The sequence below is a fragment of the Pseudovirgaria hyperparasitica genome (assembly GCF_010093815.1).
Source record: "Pseudovirgaria hyperparasitica strain CBS 121739 unplaced genomic scaffold EJ05scaffold_11, whole genome shotgun sequence".
In the NCBI taxonomy this organism is placed as follows: Eukaryota; Fungi; Ascomycota; class Dothideomycetes; order Acrospermales; family Acrospermaceae; genus Pseudovirgaria; species Pseudovirgaria hyperparasitica.
In genome coordinates, this window is record NW_022985559.1 from 1100773 (window position 1) to 1119147 (window position 18375).

General features: G+C 50.9%; 7 protein-coding genes and 1 non-coding gene across 8 annotated transcripts; 5 read left to right on the forward strand and 3 right to left on the reverse strand.

Moving 5' to 3' along the window:
* Positions 1 to 132: 132 nt before the first annotated feature.
* On the reverse strand, positions 133 to 1996 carry EJ05DRAFT_70799 (NEDD8 activating enzyme). Its single transcript, XM_033749909.1, has 5 exons — positions 1790 to 1996; positions 1633 to 1738; positions 1445 to 1577; positions 523 to 1396; positions 133 to 476 (listed from the first exon to the last, which is right to left on the reverse strand). Exons 1-5 carry the CDS (start codon positions 1843 to 1845, stop codon positions 284 to 286), a joined length of 1362 nt encoding a protein of 453 aa, XP_033599083.1. The 5' UTR covers positions 1846 to 1996; the 3' UTR covers positions 133 to 283.
* Positions 1928 to 5343, forward strand: EJ05DRAFT_477740 (uncharacterized protein). The gene is made up of 6 exons (XM_033744304.1): positions 1928 to 2934; positions 2984 to 3322; positions 3381 to 3467; positions 3521 to 4055; positions 4105 to 4788; positions 4846 to 5343. Exons 1-6 carry the CDS (start codon positions 2148 to 2150, stop codon positions 5276 to 5278), a joined length of 2865 nt encoding a protein of 954 aa, XP_033599084.1. The 5' UTR covers positions 1928 to 2147; the 3' UTR covers positions 5279 to 5343.
* Positions 5344 to 6081: 738 nt separating this feature from the next.
* On the forward strand, positions 6082 to 7663 carry EJ05DRAFT_512264 (uncharacterized protein). The gene is made up of 2 exons (XM_033748315.1): positions 6082 to 6258; positions 6328 to 7663. Exons 1-2 carry the CDS (start codon positions 6120 to 6122, stop codon positions 7491 to 7493), a joined length of 1305 nt encoding a protein of 434 aa, XP_033599085.1. The 5' UTR covers positions 6082 to 6119; the 3' UTR covers positions 7494 to 7663.
* On the reverse strand, positions 7592 to 8465 carry EJ05DRAFT_70936 (uncharacterized protein). The gene is made up of 3 exons (XM_033749911.1): positions 8430 to 8465; positions 7995 to 8371; positions 7592 to 7715 (listed from the first exon to the last, which is right to left on the reverse strand). Exons 2-3 carry the CDS (start codon positions 8299 to 8301, stop codon positions 7690 to 7692), a joined length of 333 nt encoding a protein of 110 aa, XP_033599086.1. The 5' UTR covers positions 8302 to 8371; positions 8430 to 8465; the 3' UTR covers positions 7592 to 7689.
* Positions 8466 to 8609: 144 nt separating this feature from the next.
* On the forward strand, positions 8610 to 8682 carry EJ05DRAFT_t56. The gene has a single exon. It is a non-coding gene; the product is annotated as a tRNA-Lys (tRNA).
* Positions 8683 to 8903: 221 nt separating this feature from the next.
* On the reverse strand, positions 8904 to 11504 carry EJ05DRAFT_477742 (phosphate transporter). The gene is made up of 2 exons (XM_033744305.1): positions 11054 to 11504; positions 8904 to 10990 (listed from the first exon to the last, which is right to left on the reverse strand). Exons 1-2 carry the CDS (start codon positions 11127 to 11129, stop codon positions 9273 to 9275), a joined length of 1794 nt encoding a protein of 597 aa, XP_033599087.1. The 5' UTR covers positions 11130 to 11504; the 3' UTR covers positions 8904 to 9272.
* A 2903-nt stretch (positions 11505 to 14407) lies between these two features.
* EJ05DRAFT_512267 (uncharacterized protein) lies at positions 14408 to 15174 on the forward strand. Its single transcript, XM_033748316.1, has one exon. The coding sequence runs from the start codon at positions 14453 to 14455 to the stop codon at positions 15080 to 15082; it is 630 nt and encodes a 209-aa protein (XP_033599088.1). The 5' UTR covers positions 14408 to 14452; the 3' UTR covers positions 15083 to 15174.
* An 838-nt stretch (positions 15175 to 16012) lies between these two features.
* On the forward strand, positions 16013 to 17554 carry EJ05DRAFT_71271 (uncharacterized protein). The gene is made up of 2 exons (XM_033749914.1): positions 16013 to 16382; positions 16464 to 17554. The coding sequence occupies exons 1-2, from the start codon at positions 16190 to 16192 to the stop codon at positions 17387 to 17389; spliced, it is 1119 nt and encodes a 372-aa protein (XP_033599089.1). The 5' UTR covers positions 16013 to 16189; the 3' UTR covers positions 17390 to 17554.
* The last annotated feature ends 821 nt before the right edge of the window (positions 17555 to 18375 follow it).

The window sequence follows — 18375 nt, forward strand, 5'->3', positions numbered from 1 at the left end:
AGTTGATGCATGCAACAAAAGTACAACAGCCGTCGAGCTATGTTCAATCAATCACATTTTGTTATTGAGGATTATTGATTTTCATCCCAACAATTGCGCTCAGAGTTGTGCATTGGTATAGATCTGCTACATGTGCAACAAATGCGCGCGATTCCACGGCTCCAAAGCCTCCAATGGGAAAGTAACGGCACAAACATCAACCAAAACGCCCCCACGGGTTCCCAAAATACTTCGAGTCGCAGTCTGCCGCTGAAGCGAGACTTTCTGGCCCTATGAATTAGGGTCATGATTTGAAGATCAACTTGAACTTGAACGTAATCGCAAATGCAGGGTCCGAGATAGCCACCTCTTCACCATCCGTAAGTAGCTCCGAAAGCTTCTTTGTCAAGTTGGGTCGCGTTTGCTGTTCGAGCGCCGGTGGTGACTGATAGTATATCGACTTCTCTTCTGAGCGAATCGTAGGTTTTTTAAGTTGTCTATGTCACGTCAGAAGCTGCGCCTTTCGGGGGATAGGATACTTACGCTTCAGGTCTTTCGGCTAAGCTGTCAATGAAGTCCTGGAGGATAGAATCTGGATCGACTACGAGGGGTTTTGCCAGATTTCCGCACACTGGACAATCATCCTTCTTCATATGCTCAAAGGTATAAGTGTAGACACCTGCATCTCCAGTGTACATCATGTAGTTATTAGTGCCAGGAAAGCCCAAGAACGGGTTCGCATTCGTAGCAATCTTGAAAGCCTCGTTACAACAGCTTGCAGCTACAATGGCGTTTGTCGATGCAATCGCTGGAATGATGTTTTTGACAACACCTTGCGTCATTGAATACGTGACTCCAGGTATGTTGAACTCTTGGGCTCGCTTCAAAGCCTTCTGATAAAGCCAGGTAATGTGCTCCGGGTCATCGGTATCAAGAGAGTCACCCTTGCGTTCCTCTTCCCATGCAATTATATGAGCCCACTCGATGCAATGCTGAGGTTGTCGTGGGATTGTTGCCAATGTGCATAGAGGCACAGCAGCTCTTGGGGCATTCATATCGAGTTGACATTCTATGCAGGAAGTCATGGTTGGGAAGATGACTTTCGCTTGACCTTTGAATCCTTCAGTGCCACCATCGATCAGAGGCTTCATGCTTTCCGGATTGTTTTCATCCACCATGCCAACCAGAGTAGCATTCATCCACCGCCGAGCCTCAACGCTATCCAGACCACAAACGACCATGGTGAACTGGAGATAGTAGTCTTCATCCTTATCTTGGATCTTTCCGCAGAAAGGCGTGATCTTCACGCCCTTCACGCGCTTTTCCACAAATTTAGCAGCAACTTCTGCTTTCGGCTTGCCTACATCGGCCTGCCGAAACAAAAACTGCCTGTTTAGATTGGATACGTCAATCGTATCTATCCGTGAAATCAGTACATATCAGGTCTGCAGTGCAATGCGCGTACCCATGTCGATAACATGTATGTCCTTGAAGCCAGAGAGGGCGAGATTCTTCAGAATCTCACAGCCAAGGCCACCGGCGCCTCTGTCCAAAATGAGCGTGTGTATGCATGCTATGAATATCATATACAAACATGACTCTGTGGTCATTAGCACATCAGGATCACAAACAAAGCCATAGAAAGTGACGTGCGCACAATATCTTCGCACTCTGTAATGCTGATCTGACGGGTGGGCCTGGTTCCCAATCTGGATCTGTGAAAGGACCAGGTCGGCTCAGGATAGTATCAAGGTATTTCCTGTGAGTGTCAGCTGTCAGCTAGGAACGAAATTATACTAGATGCAAGTACCATCTCTGTTGCGACTCGGGACCAGTTGTCCGATCTGGCATTACTTCCTCTGTCATTTTTGAAGTTCTTTGTTTGAAACCAATACGCTCGCCGCTGTCACAGCTTCAATACCAGGCAGCTATCGCTATTTGGGGATAAGGAGCGGTCGCTTTATCGATAACGTCACGTGCTCACGCGTTAATGTGAAGTCTTGAAGTTGATCGTTTTATCTTCTTCGAAATTTCTATTCACAAATCGCTTACTACTATCAGCGCTTTCCGGACATACCAAAAAGCTGTTGACTTGCAGGAGCGTACCCCAGATCGCGTACCCAGATATTAGTATATGACATCGAGCTATTGATGGCGTTAAGGACAACATGGATGACTTCCTTACGCCTGTCACGGTGACTAAGAGAGATAATAGTAGGGCCTTGCATAATACTCCAGTCAAAGCCACTGTCAAGACCATCACCTCACCTCAGGATGCTCTGGCAATACTGCGCGCTCAACCTGATATTCATGCTTTGGAAACAGTGCTGGGATGGCTCAACAACGATCAGCCAGACTTCTCAATGGCTGATCCGGCTCCATCTTCATCTCAGATCATATATACCCTTGTCAATTCCACTCTTCCAGACTACTGGCAGACTCTCGTGCAGTCCAGATCAAAGAATGTCCCGATCTTAGTGGGAGTGCTCCGCACTGTGAGCGGCTTAGGGGCTTTGCTTGCTCGACTAAGAACACTTATTACTCAGAGAGGACAGAAAGACGAGCCCAGAAACGCGGAAATCACAAGGCAGCATCTCGAGGACGCGGTCTCAATTCTTGCCAGCGTACTCGATGGCAATCAAACTTCCAGAAAGATATATGACTCTCTACTATGTTCGGTCAAGAATGATATGAGACGTTCACTAGCGTGGAAGGAGTACATCGCACAGATCGCTGGTGGAAAGGTCTTGTCTGTCGTGGCCCAAGCGGAAGAAATACTAAAGAAGGGCTCAAAGCAGTATGACGGCTCTTGGCTCGCCGACGGCACTCGTTTTGCCGCATGGTTGGGGCATAACATTGCTGTAATGGTCTGCGCGGTAGAAGGAGAAAACCGGGCAGATATACAGATGGCAGCTGCTCGGTTGACTGGCAAGGCATTAAGTCTTGGGCATCGAAGTGTGTTGCTCGATACATCAGTTATGTTACGAAGCTGACATCAGGATAGATAGACTGGTGAAGGAAATAATCTCCATGGCTCTTGAGAACGGAAACCACATCTCGTTATCAGGCTGGATTCCCAAACTGCAGAACAATGAACAGTGCCGTTTTCTTGATAGCTGCCTGTCGGACAGCATTCCACAGCTCATGGAAGCAAACGCACGTATACCGCTCGATGCTAGACCTAGAATCGCTGGTGCCGCAGCTCTCATTCAGACTCTGATATCGGAGTCTCCTATACTCAAAGACGCCCTTTCTTCTTGGCTCGTCAAGTGTTCGACTACGGGCGTAGACCCCTCTGTCCTGGTAATACGCGCTGTTGTTGCTATTGTTGCTCTGGATGAAGGTAACCTCAATTTTCCATCTCCAGGCTCGGTTGGACATCGCTGAAAATGAGCCAACAGATCGTCTGCAGACCTTAACGGAGAAGCTAATGGCTGATTTTGGGGACAGTCTCTATATCAGACATACCCCAATCCTTGTTCAAGAATGTAAGGCCTCTTTTGATCGCTATGTGGAGCCTCAACTTACAGACCTCACTCAGGTCTGACCAGAACGCTCCTACTTTGCTTCGGACACATCCATCGTAAGCAATCGATGGCACTGTTCATGCTCGCGAGGTCGAGTACTCACATGACGGCAATCTCAAACAGGCTTTCTGCCTCATCTCCGCGTGCCCGTTTCTTAGGCATGGCAGTTGGGCAAATCGTTTCGGGTCTTGTCGATAACTCTGAGACTGTCATGAAGTTTGACTTCGACGCTAGTGAGAAAGAAGATCTGGAAATGCTGCGTCAGTTAGTGAGCTTTGAAGATACCATTGGGAATGTGGAGGACTTGACTCAGGCTGGCTTGCCAAAGAAGGACAAAGGTATTGAAGCAAAGAAGCGCCCTGCAACGAAATCACAGACAGTTGCGAGAACCTCAACACAAACCCAGATATCGGGTCCGCGCATTGTCGAAGTACTTGATGATTCAGACGAAGACGAAGATCTGGTACCGTATAGCAAACCCGATTCCGACCCTGAAGATGAGGACGATGACCCATCGATGGTCAAACGTGATAAACCGACTGCACCTGTGTAAGTGATCGACACCACTTGGATGAAGGGTCGCTCATGATATCTGCAGATATATACGGGACCTCATGTCGAGTGTCCGCGATACAGAGAATTACGATCGACATATTCTGGCCTTCCGAGCAGCACCCGCACTGATACGCCGCAAGACAGGCTTCGGCAAGGAAGTCATAGATCACATAGGTGACCTTGCAGGGCTTTTTATTGGCTTGACCGATCATTTCGAACTCGATGAGGAGTTTGATGAGGTTCGTCAGCAGGCTTTGATCGCCATCTTGCTTGCTCAACCTGCATCGATCGGCAAAGTATACGCAAGGGCTTACTTCGAAGGAGAATATTCTATTAGCCAACGTCTAGCAATTTTGAGTGCAATGGGACTAGGGGCAAGGGAATTGGCTGGCTTCGAAGACTTTGAGCAAGACCAAAAGATCAAAGAGGCGTCGAAAGCCTTCCCTTCTAAAAAGTTGCCGCCTCATCTCCACCAAATCTACGCAGATGAAAGCCAGCCGGTGGCCGCTCTGTCCAGACGTCTTGAGCAGATGATGATCAAGCCGATGGCTCTGCAAGCTGCCGATAAGGCCTCGGGTCCCAACATCCTCAAAGTACGAACGTTTTCATCTCGGATGGAAGTAGAGAAGAAGCGCAAGAAACCTATTGCAAACGAGCTAGCAAAGGTCGTCGCCCAGAGTTTCTTCTTCCCTTTGACTGGGCGGTGGTGGTCGCATGTTCAGGCATAGTATGTCACTTCCCCCAATATACTTCTTCCGTCAAGATATTAACCTGCAATTTCTAGCGGCCCTTCAACTATTCAATCGACACCTCACTTACTGCCCACCTACCTCCGAACGCTCTCACTCCTACTGCACTCGTCAGGCCCGTCTACCCTCTCGCTGCCATCGATGACGTCCGAATTCTGGGATCTTCTTCTGTCGCTTCGGACCGTTGCAACGGGCGACATAACTATCATGGAGGCTATGCTATTCTCCATTCTGACTCTACTAGATGTGAACGAAGACCATAGGCGGATCGCACAGGAGCATCCGAAAGAGCTGCTAGAGACGCAAGTCTGGGTGAAGGGTGTATGGGAAGCGATGGGCAAGGGGTCAGAGGGGAGCCAAGATGAACGTGTCAGAATGCTTGCTGCCAGCATATTGGTCAGAAGTCAGGAGGTCGTTGAAAAGTACCAGAGGATGCTTATGGGAGATATGATGGTACTGGACAAGTGACGAACCCCATTCGATGGGTTAACTGCAGATTATTGTGCGACGTCCAGATAGTGGACCGTCAGGCTAATCCAGTACATATTCAAGTTTCTCACTGCATAATCTTGCAATAACCGTCTGCATATCTGGATCGTAACGCGACCTGCCCATATGAAAGTAAAAGGTCATTCATGATCATTTCGACGCCTTTCCAACGCGTTGACTCTAGGGTATCTACACGATCTCGTCAACTTCGCCTACCACTAAGCCATGGACCATACAACTCACCATAATCCAAAAAGAAAAACAAATGCCGCCACACCTCCGAGCCACATATATATGTCCTTTATTGTGGGCCTCAGTTTCTGCCCATGATTCTATCGTCCCTGGACCGGACAACTCTAGCCTTGTCTTGTGGCAGCGGACGGAGTTCGTCGTTTGGATCCTTCCCTTTGCTCTTCCCATGATCTTCCGGTGGCATACTTGATAGGTGAGACATTTCCCATTGCTTGCGCTGGCGCGACTGCTCGAATGCAGCTATGTCGTCTTGGGTGAGCGTTATGAGCGTTGCAGGCCGGCGGAGCATTGTGGTTTTGTGTTGAGATGTGGTGGCGCGTGGTGGACTGCAGATATGATGCAGAGGCGTTGGCGAAAAGTAAGGATATCGGCCAAGAGTATGAATAGGATAGAGCGTGTAGTGGTGTAGTTATTGTTGTTCAAATGCTGTGAGTTTGCGCGCGGCGATCTCATCTCCGCCCGGTACGAGAGAACGAAGCCACTAGCGTACTTCGTGCCGGGACGTTGTCCCCAGTCAAAAATGAGCTGCCCTTTGTAACATTGCGCATCAACAGCCTCGACAGCGGCCATGTCACAACTACCCTTTCAATGGCCTACGAATCTTTTTCGGGCGCCATTGACAAAGGATGTGTCGAAAAATGTGATTGGGGTGTGCCGGAGCTTCCACGCCTCGCAGTTCCAGCGTGACGAGGCCAACGATTCTCGAGGTTCGTCACTAGCTATGCCACTGCACTACAGTGTCATTCCTGTCATTGAATCGGATTGACATGTTATAGGGCCTTCCTCATCTACGCCAGATCGAATTGCGAGATCTCAACTCGCCGCGAGACAAATCAGCAATCTGCAGGCAGCGCGAGGATTCCAGCGGAAAGGATTGCGCGGCGGCGTTTTCAAGAGCGGTGCTGTACAGAGCCCACCTCTTCATATGCGGAATGCGGGCCCTGTGGTTCGGCCTGTAACAGATCCGAGTCAAAAGACGCCGAATGTGGGCTTCGTCATACGGCGTACAACAGAACCGGCCCAAAGGATGAACCGATCTCCTGGCAGACTCCTTAGTCGACCGACCTCTAGTCCACAGATGCGAGCACCACAAGGCGGAGGAGGTAGGGGAAGGGGAGCTACGCGAGGCGGCAGAGGACGCAGAGGAAACCGAGGAAACCGAGGTCGGGGGCGAGAACTCCAGAGAGAAGGATACACAGAGCCAGCTGATGAGGGAATCCATCCCGACGAGATCGAGGACGGCGACGAGCTCAGCAACACGATGGTGCGATTCTTGCGCGAAGAGCACGAAAGGGTGAAGGGCGAGAAACCATACCAGCTCGAAAAGCCGGATGCAGGCGCGCTGCTCGACGAGACCAGGACATCGCTCCCGCCTATGCCCTGGAGCTTGCAGAAGATTCCTGCCCGTAAGCTGTTGACGCAATATCTCGAGGGCACGACGCCCATGGCTTGGAGCCCATTCGCTATGCCGCTTGGTAAATCCGAGCATCTCGACGCGAAGCGCATGATTTCAGGACTTCTAGTGCACTTTGAGCCCAAAGCTGGCGGTCCCCCAGACCGCACGATGAACAAGCAGATGGGACTCATTAACCAGCGGGCCATGTCGAAAGCCATGACCAAGCTTCGCGAGTACGAGGCAACGAGGATGAAGGCTGAGGGCATAAAGGTGGACGAGACCGTCCGGTTCAAGAGCATACCGAAGCACCTGCGCGAGGAGACGACTATGCGCGTCCTCGCTGGCCAATATGAGTTGTCGAGCAGCAAGGACGAAGAGTCTGGTGAGAACGCATCGAAGGATCCGCTGGTAAAGAACGTTGTCACACGTGCGCTTCAGGTCAATCCCTCGTATGACATGACAAAGATGGACGCATTCATGAACGTCGTCGATGGCCTGATAGCAGGCAAGCCTCGGGGTAAGGCGCCGAAGATGGGAATCACTTGAGTGAATGAGAGAGTTGAACATGCAATTTTGTAAACATAGCGTCTCATTACTCGCTGTAAATATAGAATGGAGCGGGATATATCGTACTACATCCAATCTTGACCATACCATCATCCACGTTCCGTTATCATGTATATACACCCCGATTCTAAACCAACCAACCAATCACCCAGCAAACTGCACCCAATACTCCTCCTCAAACCCCTTCATCCACGCCCTGTACTCACCCCCTCGCCTCACCCACCCCTTAATCCCCCCCTCCAGCACCAAACTGCGCACCTGCCCCCCATCTCCCACCTCAACCAGATAATCCGCAAACCACCCCGCACATCGCGGTCCCCTCCCGCTCGACGAGCCTGTCATACACACACACTTTGTCAGCCTGACCATAAATAAACCCAATAAACAATCCTATCTAACACACCCCGTAAGAGAGCATGTAAACAGCACACCAAGCAAGGACACGACTTGACAGGACAGGACAGGCCACAACACACATACCACAATAAAACACCACCTCAGCCACGCCGGCGCGTCTGCACAGCTCGTATAGTTCTGCGCGGTTGGCGTGGAAGGTTTCGGCGGGGAGGTTGAGGCTGCCTTTTATGGCGCCGCCGAGGTAGTCGTTACGGCGTACGTCGATGAGGAGGAGAGGGAGGGGAGGGGAGGGTGTTGTGTTGGTGGACGAGGTGGAGGAAGATTGGAGGGTGGTGAGGGTTTGCTCGGCGGTTATGAAAGGTGCTGGGTGTTGGACTGTGGGGAATTGGGACCATGGGGATGGGGAGGTGGTTGTGGTTGTGGTGGGCATAGTGAGCGTTGGATAGAGGGGAGGAGGAGGAGGAGTAAGTATTTTGTGGGTGGATAGATGGTGTTTTGAACTGGCAAGGACGTTGAGACGGTATATAACAAAGTAATCGGTAGCTTACAGAGGCGCACCTATAATAACACAAGAGGAGATAATAAACCCAGAAGCAGGAACGGAGTAGCTGTAGCAATACCTAATTAGCTAGGTAAGTAAGAAACAAAATGCGTAGTCGCACAAACCAAACAACTCCATCGACTAATTTTGAACCGTTTATAAATTTGCTCAACGGCATTTCTTCCATCAAGCAACAAGCCCGGTTAGCTCAATCGGTAGAGCGTGAGACTCTTAATCTCAAGGTCGGGGGTTCGAGCCCCCCATTGGGCTTCTTCTTTTGCTCTTCTTTTTCATTTTCCCCCTCCGCTGCCCTCTCCATCGCTTCGAAGGCGCGCTAGTACGTTAGTAGCCTGGCGCTAGTTTGGGATATTGTTTTACCATGGATGGCATGCAGTCAGTCGGTCTAATTCAACAGGACATAGGGCCGAGATTTATTATTAATGTTATTACATGGTGTCATTCCCGTTCGCTTGGTCGTCGTTATTACTCTTATCATTGTTTATATATTAGTCACATCATGTCAATATATGCGTGTATTGTGTGTGTGTTGCACGGGTTAGGTTTGATGCATTATTTGTGCTTGCATTGCATTGTTACCGTGCACAACTTTGCACTGAAGTTTGTCTGCTGGCAGGATGTGAGGATCCTGCAGGAATGAGACCAGCACAGAAGACTACATGTCACTTTGAGTCTTCAAGAACAGGAGTAAAACGATGGTGTCAATTATGTATATATATAAATCAATTTTTCACATCAGATCTTGTCAACGCCTCAGTCTATATAGCGATTATAGCGCGCTCACAATGTTGGGGAATCATTTAAGCGCGATGCAAAGTATAAGGAAATTCAGGACAAGACGTCTAGGTAAAGTGAGGAGCGTTGAGGACTATGCCCATGAGCACACCGGCAATGGTACCGGCAACGGGGATGGTCATGATCCAGGAAAAGACCAAGAGACCGACTCGCTGCCAGTTGACGGCCTTGTAGGTGCCGTTGCAGAGACCGACACCGACGGTGGCGCCAGTGATGCACATCGAGGTGGAGACGGGGAGCTTGAATTGCGAGAAGACGAGGACGGTGATGGCAGCGCCCATTTCCATAGAGCAGCCACGGCTGGGAGAGTGGTAGGTGATCTTGTTGCCCATGACCTTCATGATGTTGTAGCCGTAGGTGATGAGACCGAGGGAGATGGTGGCGGAGAGGACAGCGAGTTGCCAGACGTCGACTTCGGCGTTCTTCTTGACAGCAGCACCAGACTTCCAGGCACCGTAGATGACAGCCCAAGGACCGACGGAGTTACCGATATCGTTGGCACCGTGGGCGAAAGAGGCGGTACAGGCAGTGAGGATCTGGACAAAGGAGTAGGTGTGCTCGACCTCGTTGGGGTACTTCTTGGCGTGGGAGTAGACGCGCTCCATGCGGGCACCTTCAGGTGTTCCGGCGATACCAGTCTGGGCGGCGTGGATGTCGTAGTGCAGACCGTAGAGAGCGCCGCAGACGATGTAAGCAGGGAGACGCTTGGCCATGATCTTCATGTTCTTGAACTCGTAGATTTCACCAGCGCCCATGGGGTTGTCGCGGAGAGTGCGCATAGCCCAGCCCATGGGACCACGCTTCTTGAGCAGACGGGCATTGAGCTTGGCCTGACCGGCGGCAACTTGTTCCTTGTAGGTGAGTTGCTGGCCTTCTGCAACAGCAAGCGACTTCTCGTGCACGGTGGCTTGTTTGACCTCGTTGTCGTCGATTGACTTGGCAGACTCGCCAGAGTGGTACTTGTTCTCCTCGTCAAGGTTCTCCTCTTGAACAACAGCGTAGTTGGGGACGGAAGCGACCTCGCCCTCTTGGAACTGGCGGAAGAAGAGCATTGGGCCCTTGAAGACGTGGAACCAGCGGACAGACTGGTCGCGCTTGATGACCTTGGCGTAGACGTACGGGACGAAGAAGAGGCAGGCGAGAGCGCAGACACCGGCACCAGTTCCCATGGTGACACCAGCGACGTAACCTGGGGGCTTCTTGTTAAGACCAAGCTTTGGCGAACCCTTGTAAACAACCGAGAGTGTGCAGACGGTACCGGCGATGAGGAAGAAGAATGGAGAGGTGAAGACGGCCCACGGGACGGGATTCTTGCGCAGGTGGACAACGAGCTTAATGAGCATAAAGATGGTAGCACCGAAACCAGCAGCAATAGCAGGAGCCATTCCAAGGCCGGCGAAGATGGCGCCAAGCCCCTTTCCGTCGTTCCAACCCCACTGAACGTTGCGCGCACCAGCAGTTGCAACACCGACACCAGCAACGGCAGAGATGAGGGAGTAGGTCGAGGAGACGTGAGCAGAGTGGCGCGTACACCACATAACCCATGTAGAAGCACCAGCGAGAGCACATGTGAAAGCCAGCATCTGCACACCAGCGTTGCCCTTGAATGCATCGAGAGGAATGATACCGTTCTTGATGGTCTCGGCGGTACGAGCACCGACAGTGATGGCACCAACCATCTCGAAGATGGTACCGAGAATCATGGCCTGTCTATAGGAGATGGACCTCGACGAGACACTGGTAGCCCAGGCGTTGGCAACATCGTCTGTGGTAGTGGATTAGCTGACTGGAGTGGTGATGGAGCAAGATGGGGCAGTGTGCTACTTACTGGCACCATTGTTGAAGGCATCCAACAGGGCGAAGAAGGTGCCAATGGCAAATATGTAGGTGTACTGATCGAGCATCTTGGCCAAGAGGTGATGAAGAGTGCGATATCAGCCTTGTGGGTGGATTGGCAAACGAGTGCAGGATGCAGAGACAAGAAATAAGAGCAAGGGGAGGCGGCCCAGGGCTCTTTATGTGTCTCAACTCAAGAGGCCATAATTCTGGAGCCGGGCGTCTGCTCTGATCCGGATGTTGTCAGGTATCGGTATCAGGCGAAGACGGAAGGGCATAAGGTGACGGTGGGATGGAGCTGTTGGAGTCTGGAGTCGAGCAACGAGCACCTGCAGCAGGGATAGCCGTGATTCGTCAGAAGGGGGGGTAGGGATCTGGGGGGGCACAGATGTTCATGTGTGGCGTGTATATTGAGTGAGTAGAAGAGTGTGATGAGGTTGAAGTGGTGGTAGTAATTAGAGCCAATAGAGGTGGTGGTAGGTGGTGAGACGTGGACGGATGGGTGGGCCGATGCTTGGCAGTCAAAGCCCCCCCCGAAGTCCCCCAAGTCGGCGCAAGTCAAGGCGCGACTTGGCAGCTTGTCCGGGGTCCTTGTCCTGGTTCGGGCGGGATCCTTTGGGGGACAAGCCGGGGGTCAAGCAACCGGGGGTTCGCTGCCTATAAAGACAGCACGTGGGTCTCGTTCTCGCTCCTAACACGTCCATCAGGTCGTCTGCAACCTCCAAGCATCCTCTACATCCTCTGCACTCTCTGCATCCTCCACCTGCTCGTTACTCTTCTAGAAGCCGTGAAGTCGGCACCAACATCTTCTAATGCACCAAACAGCAAGTCAACTGTCAACCTTGGCTCGCTTCAACACCACTTGAGTCGCTTCTGGCCCTGTGTCCCGCTGCTTTTCCACGTGTGGGGGTGCCAATCGCCATACTGCAGCTCCTGTGCATTTGGCATCGCTATTTGTAACTCGAATCAGCCTGCGCCTGTTCTCCGTCTCGCACTGCTTCACTCACGACAGATCTGACACGAAGCAGCAGCAGGACCAGCAACAATGACAGATACAAGCCATCGCGGCGAAGAAGACGGTTGACTGCTTGCCCAATATCTACCTCTCCGCTTAGCCAGCAGCAGCAGCAGAAGAGCATCGGCATCAGCTTCAACTTCAGCTTCAGCTGCAGCTGCAGCATCCCCGTCTGCCCCCGGATCCTGGCCTCTGTGGCAAAGAGATCTGTTAAGCCACACTGCTCAACAGGGAAGGCGAAACAGTCCGCCTGAGATCCTTTGTCGCCAAGCCTCTGCGAAAATTCTACTGCCGAACCGCTATCATATAATGAAAATAATCATCCAATGATTCGTGGGGTGTATGGATTCATGGAGCGGTTGAGCAGTGAAGAGCGAGGACACGCCCACGTGTGGTGCATCCCTCCGTTTCCGCTAATACAAGTCTGCGCTAAGTTTGCGCTCTTGGCACTCGCGTGCTTCGGATGTCGCGTCTCTCTGGCGTTTCAATAGCCTCCACCAGGCCATCACCAAACCCACTGTTTTCACCTCAGACTCTCCTCCAAGACATTCCAGACAATCCAGACTCGCTACTATTCGCACTCTTTGTCGCGCCGGCCTTTGTGACGAATCTCGACGACGTGGGTGTCGGCCGACGCGGAAACACCCGTTTGCTGCAAGGGGAAGCGATTCACCTGTCACTCGACCCTACACTATTAATCGCCTATATGACCGGCCATCCATACTCGACACACGTGCTCACTGCTATACGGGCGTGTTCAACAAGGGTCCTGCCAGATTTGGCTCTTGCAGAACATTGATTCAGCCTTGTGCAACCAACTCAATGCAACCGTGCATCCTTTATCACCGCGCCGGATTGTAGAATGCCTACTTTGCCGCCGCCATGTCGTAACCATTAGCTTACAGGGACTGTCCAAGAGTCTTCAAGAGTCCTGTATGGGATTTTCCGGCCTCCATGCCAGTGGCCATTCGCCAGTCATAACCGAGACATTGGTTCTGATCAACAGACACTTAAACAGTGCTTGCATCCAGACACGATCTTCGTGTAGATCCAAGGCGCATATGAAGAATTCGGCATTGCCATGCGAGAAAATACCGGCCCGCGATGGTGACTGCAGCCTCCGATGATTGATAGTGGTCTCTTGGTCGAGCCCAATACCCATCACAGTCAGAACAGGTGCGAAGCCGTAATGCATTCTTCGACTTTGCGTGTCGTCGGGCTGAAAATATTGTGACAGTCTAGAATCCATCTGAGGATTCGACAAAGTCTAGAGGTCCCGAGGAGCGACGCTCTGCTTAGATCTGATTATCTTGCAGCTGGACGCCCAAAATGGCGCTCGTATAGAGATGTCCCCGGCTCGATGTAGCCATGAGCTTGCCTTTGATGTGCGCCGTACACCGCGACAGGTCGCTAACCTGTCGTGCGATGCAGCCACCAGCTGCAGTGTCAGTAGTTACGACTATGAGAGCGCCCGGAGAAGAGTCCGAATTTAGCCCGGTGTGATTGCGATAGTGTTGACCACGTCTTGCAGAATACTGTATCACAGCACCGTGACTCGTGAGAGACATCCATGTTCACGGTGCGCCGTACGACACGAGCGTCTCGTCGAGTTCCTCGAATGCAAGAGGACCAAAAATAATAACATTGTACATGTAGGTGTGGTAGGGCCCGTGCAGTCTTGGCATGTCAGTCTGGATTCGTGTTAACGTAGCATGGACCTCCCTTGCAGAGGACATTGACCATATTTAACCTATCCTATATCCTAGGAACAGCGCGACGTCCTTGTTCGAGAGGTCCCAGTACCTTTTCATGGCTTTGGAATTTGATCTTGGCGTGATGATATACTGTTACTCTATTAAGCGACGAGCACGCCTGAACTGCTGCTCCTATATCATTGTAGAATTTGTAGCGCCTTCCTTTGATGTATTAGTCAATTGGAGAGCCCGGCGACGAAATGACGGCTTTCCAAAGGAAAGTACAAGATAAACTCTCTTTGCAATTCAGGAGTAGTATACTGAACCCAGCATCCAAGCTTCCGGTATCTGTGTCAATCTAGTTACTCATTATCCTTCGTCGAATTTGAGATTGTTTCTGTCATACCTTCTTCAGTCCCATCGCTGCACGTTCCCTATGGGCGCAGACATTGCTTCTCGCCTAGTCATGCCAGATATCAGACCCACAGACATTCAAATATGAAAAAAAAGAGGAGGCAACTGCTGCGTTCGGCTTTGAAAAGACTCCCGGAAGAGCTCATGGAGGCTAACTTCATCTACATGGTCGTTGTTTGGTGCTGAATGCGGACTTTGTATACTTTGGGAACCGCTCAAGTCACGGATTCGCTTCGACAAGCTCAAGCTGCTGTCAGTCAATCTTCCGATGGCACAATTTTCCAGCGCTCAAGAGCCTGTATGTCGGAGTCGAGGTTCCCTTCACCAACTCACATGCAAAGCCATATTCAGCATCCCAACTCTCACTACTCTGGAGCTCGATATTCCATATTGGAAGCAAACTCTCCCATTATGGAGAGTTCTGGACAAGCACAAGTTACGAGCATCTCCTCTCACCACACTGACTCTCCCCGTCCCGCCCAGATATTACCTGAACACGTTCCCAATCCTCATCAAGTTTTGCGCCAGTCTTGTACGTTCCAAACCAAAGACAAGACGACCTCTAGAAGGACCTACTTCAGCGCAGCAGGCAGATTCATCTCCCTCAACACAGCTCTTCATGAAGCAGAGTCTGGTCTCGCAGCGACCCAGGAACAAACTGCGTCCGATTCTTTGTGAGATAACCAAGGCGCTTGACGGGCACATCGGCGTAGTGGGGGTATTTGAATACTGGCCTGCGCATGAAATCGTCCATCGCATGGTCTTGAGGTGGGTGCAGCGCAGTCGTCTCGCCGCCAAAAGCGCTGCTGAAATGGCAGATTTCGTGTTGAATCCTCTTGTACTGCCGTTCGTGATGCCTCTTCACATACTTACCCCACCTATTTCCCTGGAGTGTTGAGGTTTCTGCTAAGATATGCCAAGACTCATGATGAAGAGGAGATGGCGTGGAGCCGTATATTCGATTTTGCAAAGTAATAATTACACATAGCCTATTACGGAGTCTAGAAATCTGCAACAGTATTCATTCTTTTGAAACACATGTCACATGTACTACGACTGCGCTCGTGTCTGGCCGTTACTTGGTAGATACATATCAGAGCAGCAGTAAAAAACCACTCCTTATAGTCAGTTCCTAGTCCTCATTAAGCCAGGATGTCATGTCATGTCATATACGACTAGTCTAGTCCTCACATTCCAGCCAGCCAGCCAACCAGTCATACATATGATTACCTACACACAGTATCGTCCATCGGTTATTCCTCTCCGCATAGCCATCCATTCATCCATCCATACGCCCTCCGCAGTCGAAATACTGATAAAACCAGCTAGTAATACTTCGTAGCGCACCTGCCAACCCTGTTATATTCCTAACAGCGAGAGAGATTAAACGAGTATAAAGAGAGATTAAACGAGTATAAAGAGAGATTAAACGAGTAGATATACCCCATTGGGCAGGTTTCTAATGCAGGAGGCAGGCCAAGAAGCTGCTCGAGTGGGGTGTATATGGATAGTCGGATATTGTGTATTAGAGGGTCTAGCTGCTGGCGTAGTGTGCTTGGGGAACGTGTTTGTGGGTTGGTTTTGGTAGTCTTTTGGGCTTTGTTGGGTTGTGGTGAGTTCTGCCAGAGGATGTTTGTGATGGCTGGGCCGTGCACCTGTAAGTGATCTAGAGACAATGGAATTATCCGGTGCATAGTGAATGAGCGCAAGGCGGACATAAAGGCCTCACAGTCGATTATTTCAGTATGAAATAGCACAATTGTATGTCGTGTGTTATGATGTTCCTGTACTGTATCAAAGATGTGTTTATGTGTTGCGGGTAAGGCGCCAAGCCTTCCCAACCTCTCACTTTCACCGACGTTCCAGCCTCTCATAATAACATGCAGTTCACTACACACGTCATGCCTTCTTGTTTACCATGGGCACATCGATCACCACACCCACGCTTTACTGCACTGCAACATTCTTCCCTACAAGTTGTCCTCTAAAAACTGCATAAGCGCCAATGTTCACTCCACGCACTCCACGCAGAGGCAACCAAGGCAGAGGCCGCGCAAGAGGGAAAGGAGCCCGCAGCCCCGCGAAGACGCCGCTGAAGGGCATGTTTGCAGACGGTGTGTGGCACTGCAACTGCCATCCCAGACTCCCCGCACAGCGATTCCAGGTGAAAAAGGAGAGCAAGAATAAGGGTCGGTGGTGTAAGTTGTGGATCAGCCCCCGCTTTCTAGATCCTTGAGGAAGTTATATATGCGCCCAAGAGCTAATTCTATTGCGTGCAGTCTACACGTGCCAGAAGACGGAAGCGAAACGCTGCGATTTCTTCCTCTGGGAAGATGATGCTAGGTTTCGTGAAGAAGGTGCGGTGCTGAATAATTCGCGCTCTGAGCCTTGGTCTGGGGTTGATGTCACGCCCTCCAAGCCACGATCTGTCATTGATATCACGCCCTCCAAGCCTGCGCAACAGCGAACACAATTCGAAGATGGGGGTTTCATACGGCGCGACAAGCGAAGTCGTGACGAGTTTGAAGAGGACGACGACGACGAGTTTGGGGAGTCGTTCGATGCCGAAGCACTGGAATTGATGAAGCAAGCGGCCGAGACACCGAGCAAATCACGCAAGGTGGATGCGTTGGCCATACCCAAGAGAAGGGTTCTGCCGTGGCTGAGAGACCAGGAAGGACAGAAGAGCGCTGGTGGACTACTGACACCACAGACGGAAAGGGTGGTGAAGCAAGGACTCTTCACGACACCTACCAAAGAGACCGAACGAACAGCAGCTTCTACAACAAGCACGAGAGGCTCGATAACGCAACCACAGCTCAGACACCGCGAACCTTCACCTTCACCTTGCACGCTCAAAGCACTCGATAGCATGTCTACACCGGTACAGCTTACCGAAGCTAGGTCGCCGTCGAAAGATGCCCCCGAACTGACGTCGGATGTGCTTGAATACCTGCGTGAGAGCAAAGTCCAGCTACCACCCCCGGTCCAAGAAGGTCTCAAGCAGCTTCTTAGTAAACACACGTTTAGAACCCAAGGCGTAATAAAGGGTCGTGAGATCTCAAGATTGGCGCTCAAAGCCAAAGATGCCAAGATTGTAGAATTGCAGCACCGAATTGCGGCGCTTGAAGCAGACTTCGAGGCTGAGAGGGCGCAGAACAGATATCGTGATTGGGAAGTCAAGACAAGCAGTCACAATGACTGATCTATGCCTGTTGCACTACGTTGATTATTCTCTAACGAAAGCGACTGCTTGACCTGGCTTCCTGGGACGAGCTGGGCGTTTAGATGTATCTTGCTCGTGCACCGACGGTAGCAACATCATGTACGCCATCATTGAGCAGGTAACGCCACAGGAGCACTTGACAAATCTATGTTGAGGCTCCATTACACACAGGAAGCCCATCAAGTATACGCAAAGGACAAGTCTGCACACAAGTCTATACTGCTTTCCATCAGATCAGGGCCGATAGCGTGCAGCGATTGGAAGGGAGGAAATAAAATGTATTGTGGCGTCGACCGGTATATTGTGACGTTAGATGTCACGATATGTTAAGCAAGGGACGGGTGGGGCCGGCCAGGAGCTGAAGCGTCTCTGATTGGCCAGGTCTGCCCTGCGCGTTTTGTGCGTTCGATTGCTGACGACAATGACAAAGCCGATGTGCCAAGACCCATCTTTTGAGGTTTTTGTGCGGATGGCGAGCGCCACGGGGGAAATATCGTATATATTTCCCATTATCTGGGAAATTGTCTTTGTAACTACTTTCCACACCCAAATCTCTGATCAAATTTACTTTACTTGAACTTCTTGTTCAGCCTGTCACGCCACGGTGAACTGCAGGTGCAACCCATTATTCCAGACCCCTTAACACAATCACTTTTAGACTCATAACAATTCCGACTCAACTATAGCTGTATCACAAGCACGTCCAGAAGCAATTTGAGCTGCGTGTATCCCGATCTCATCCACAATGTCATCGCCACAAGGCCAGGACCGGGGAGACCCAATTTATATCACTTCGACGATTCTGATATCAAATCTACACTGCATTTCGTGTATCAACAGTATACAAGATTGTATCACTCATTTGGCACATAATGCGGAACTCATCACCCATTCGATCGTCGCACACTCTGTGACCATCCGTCACGATATCGATATCTCCAGCGACGCTATCCAAAACTGCCTCG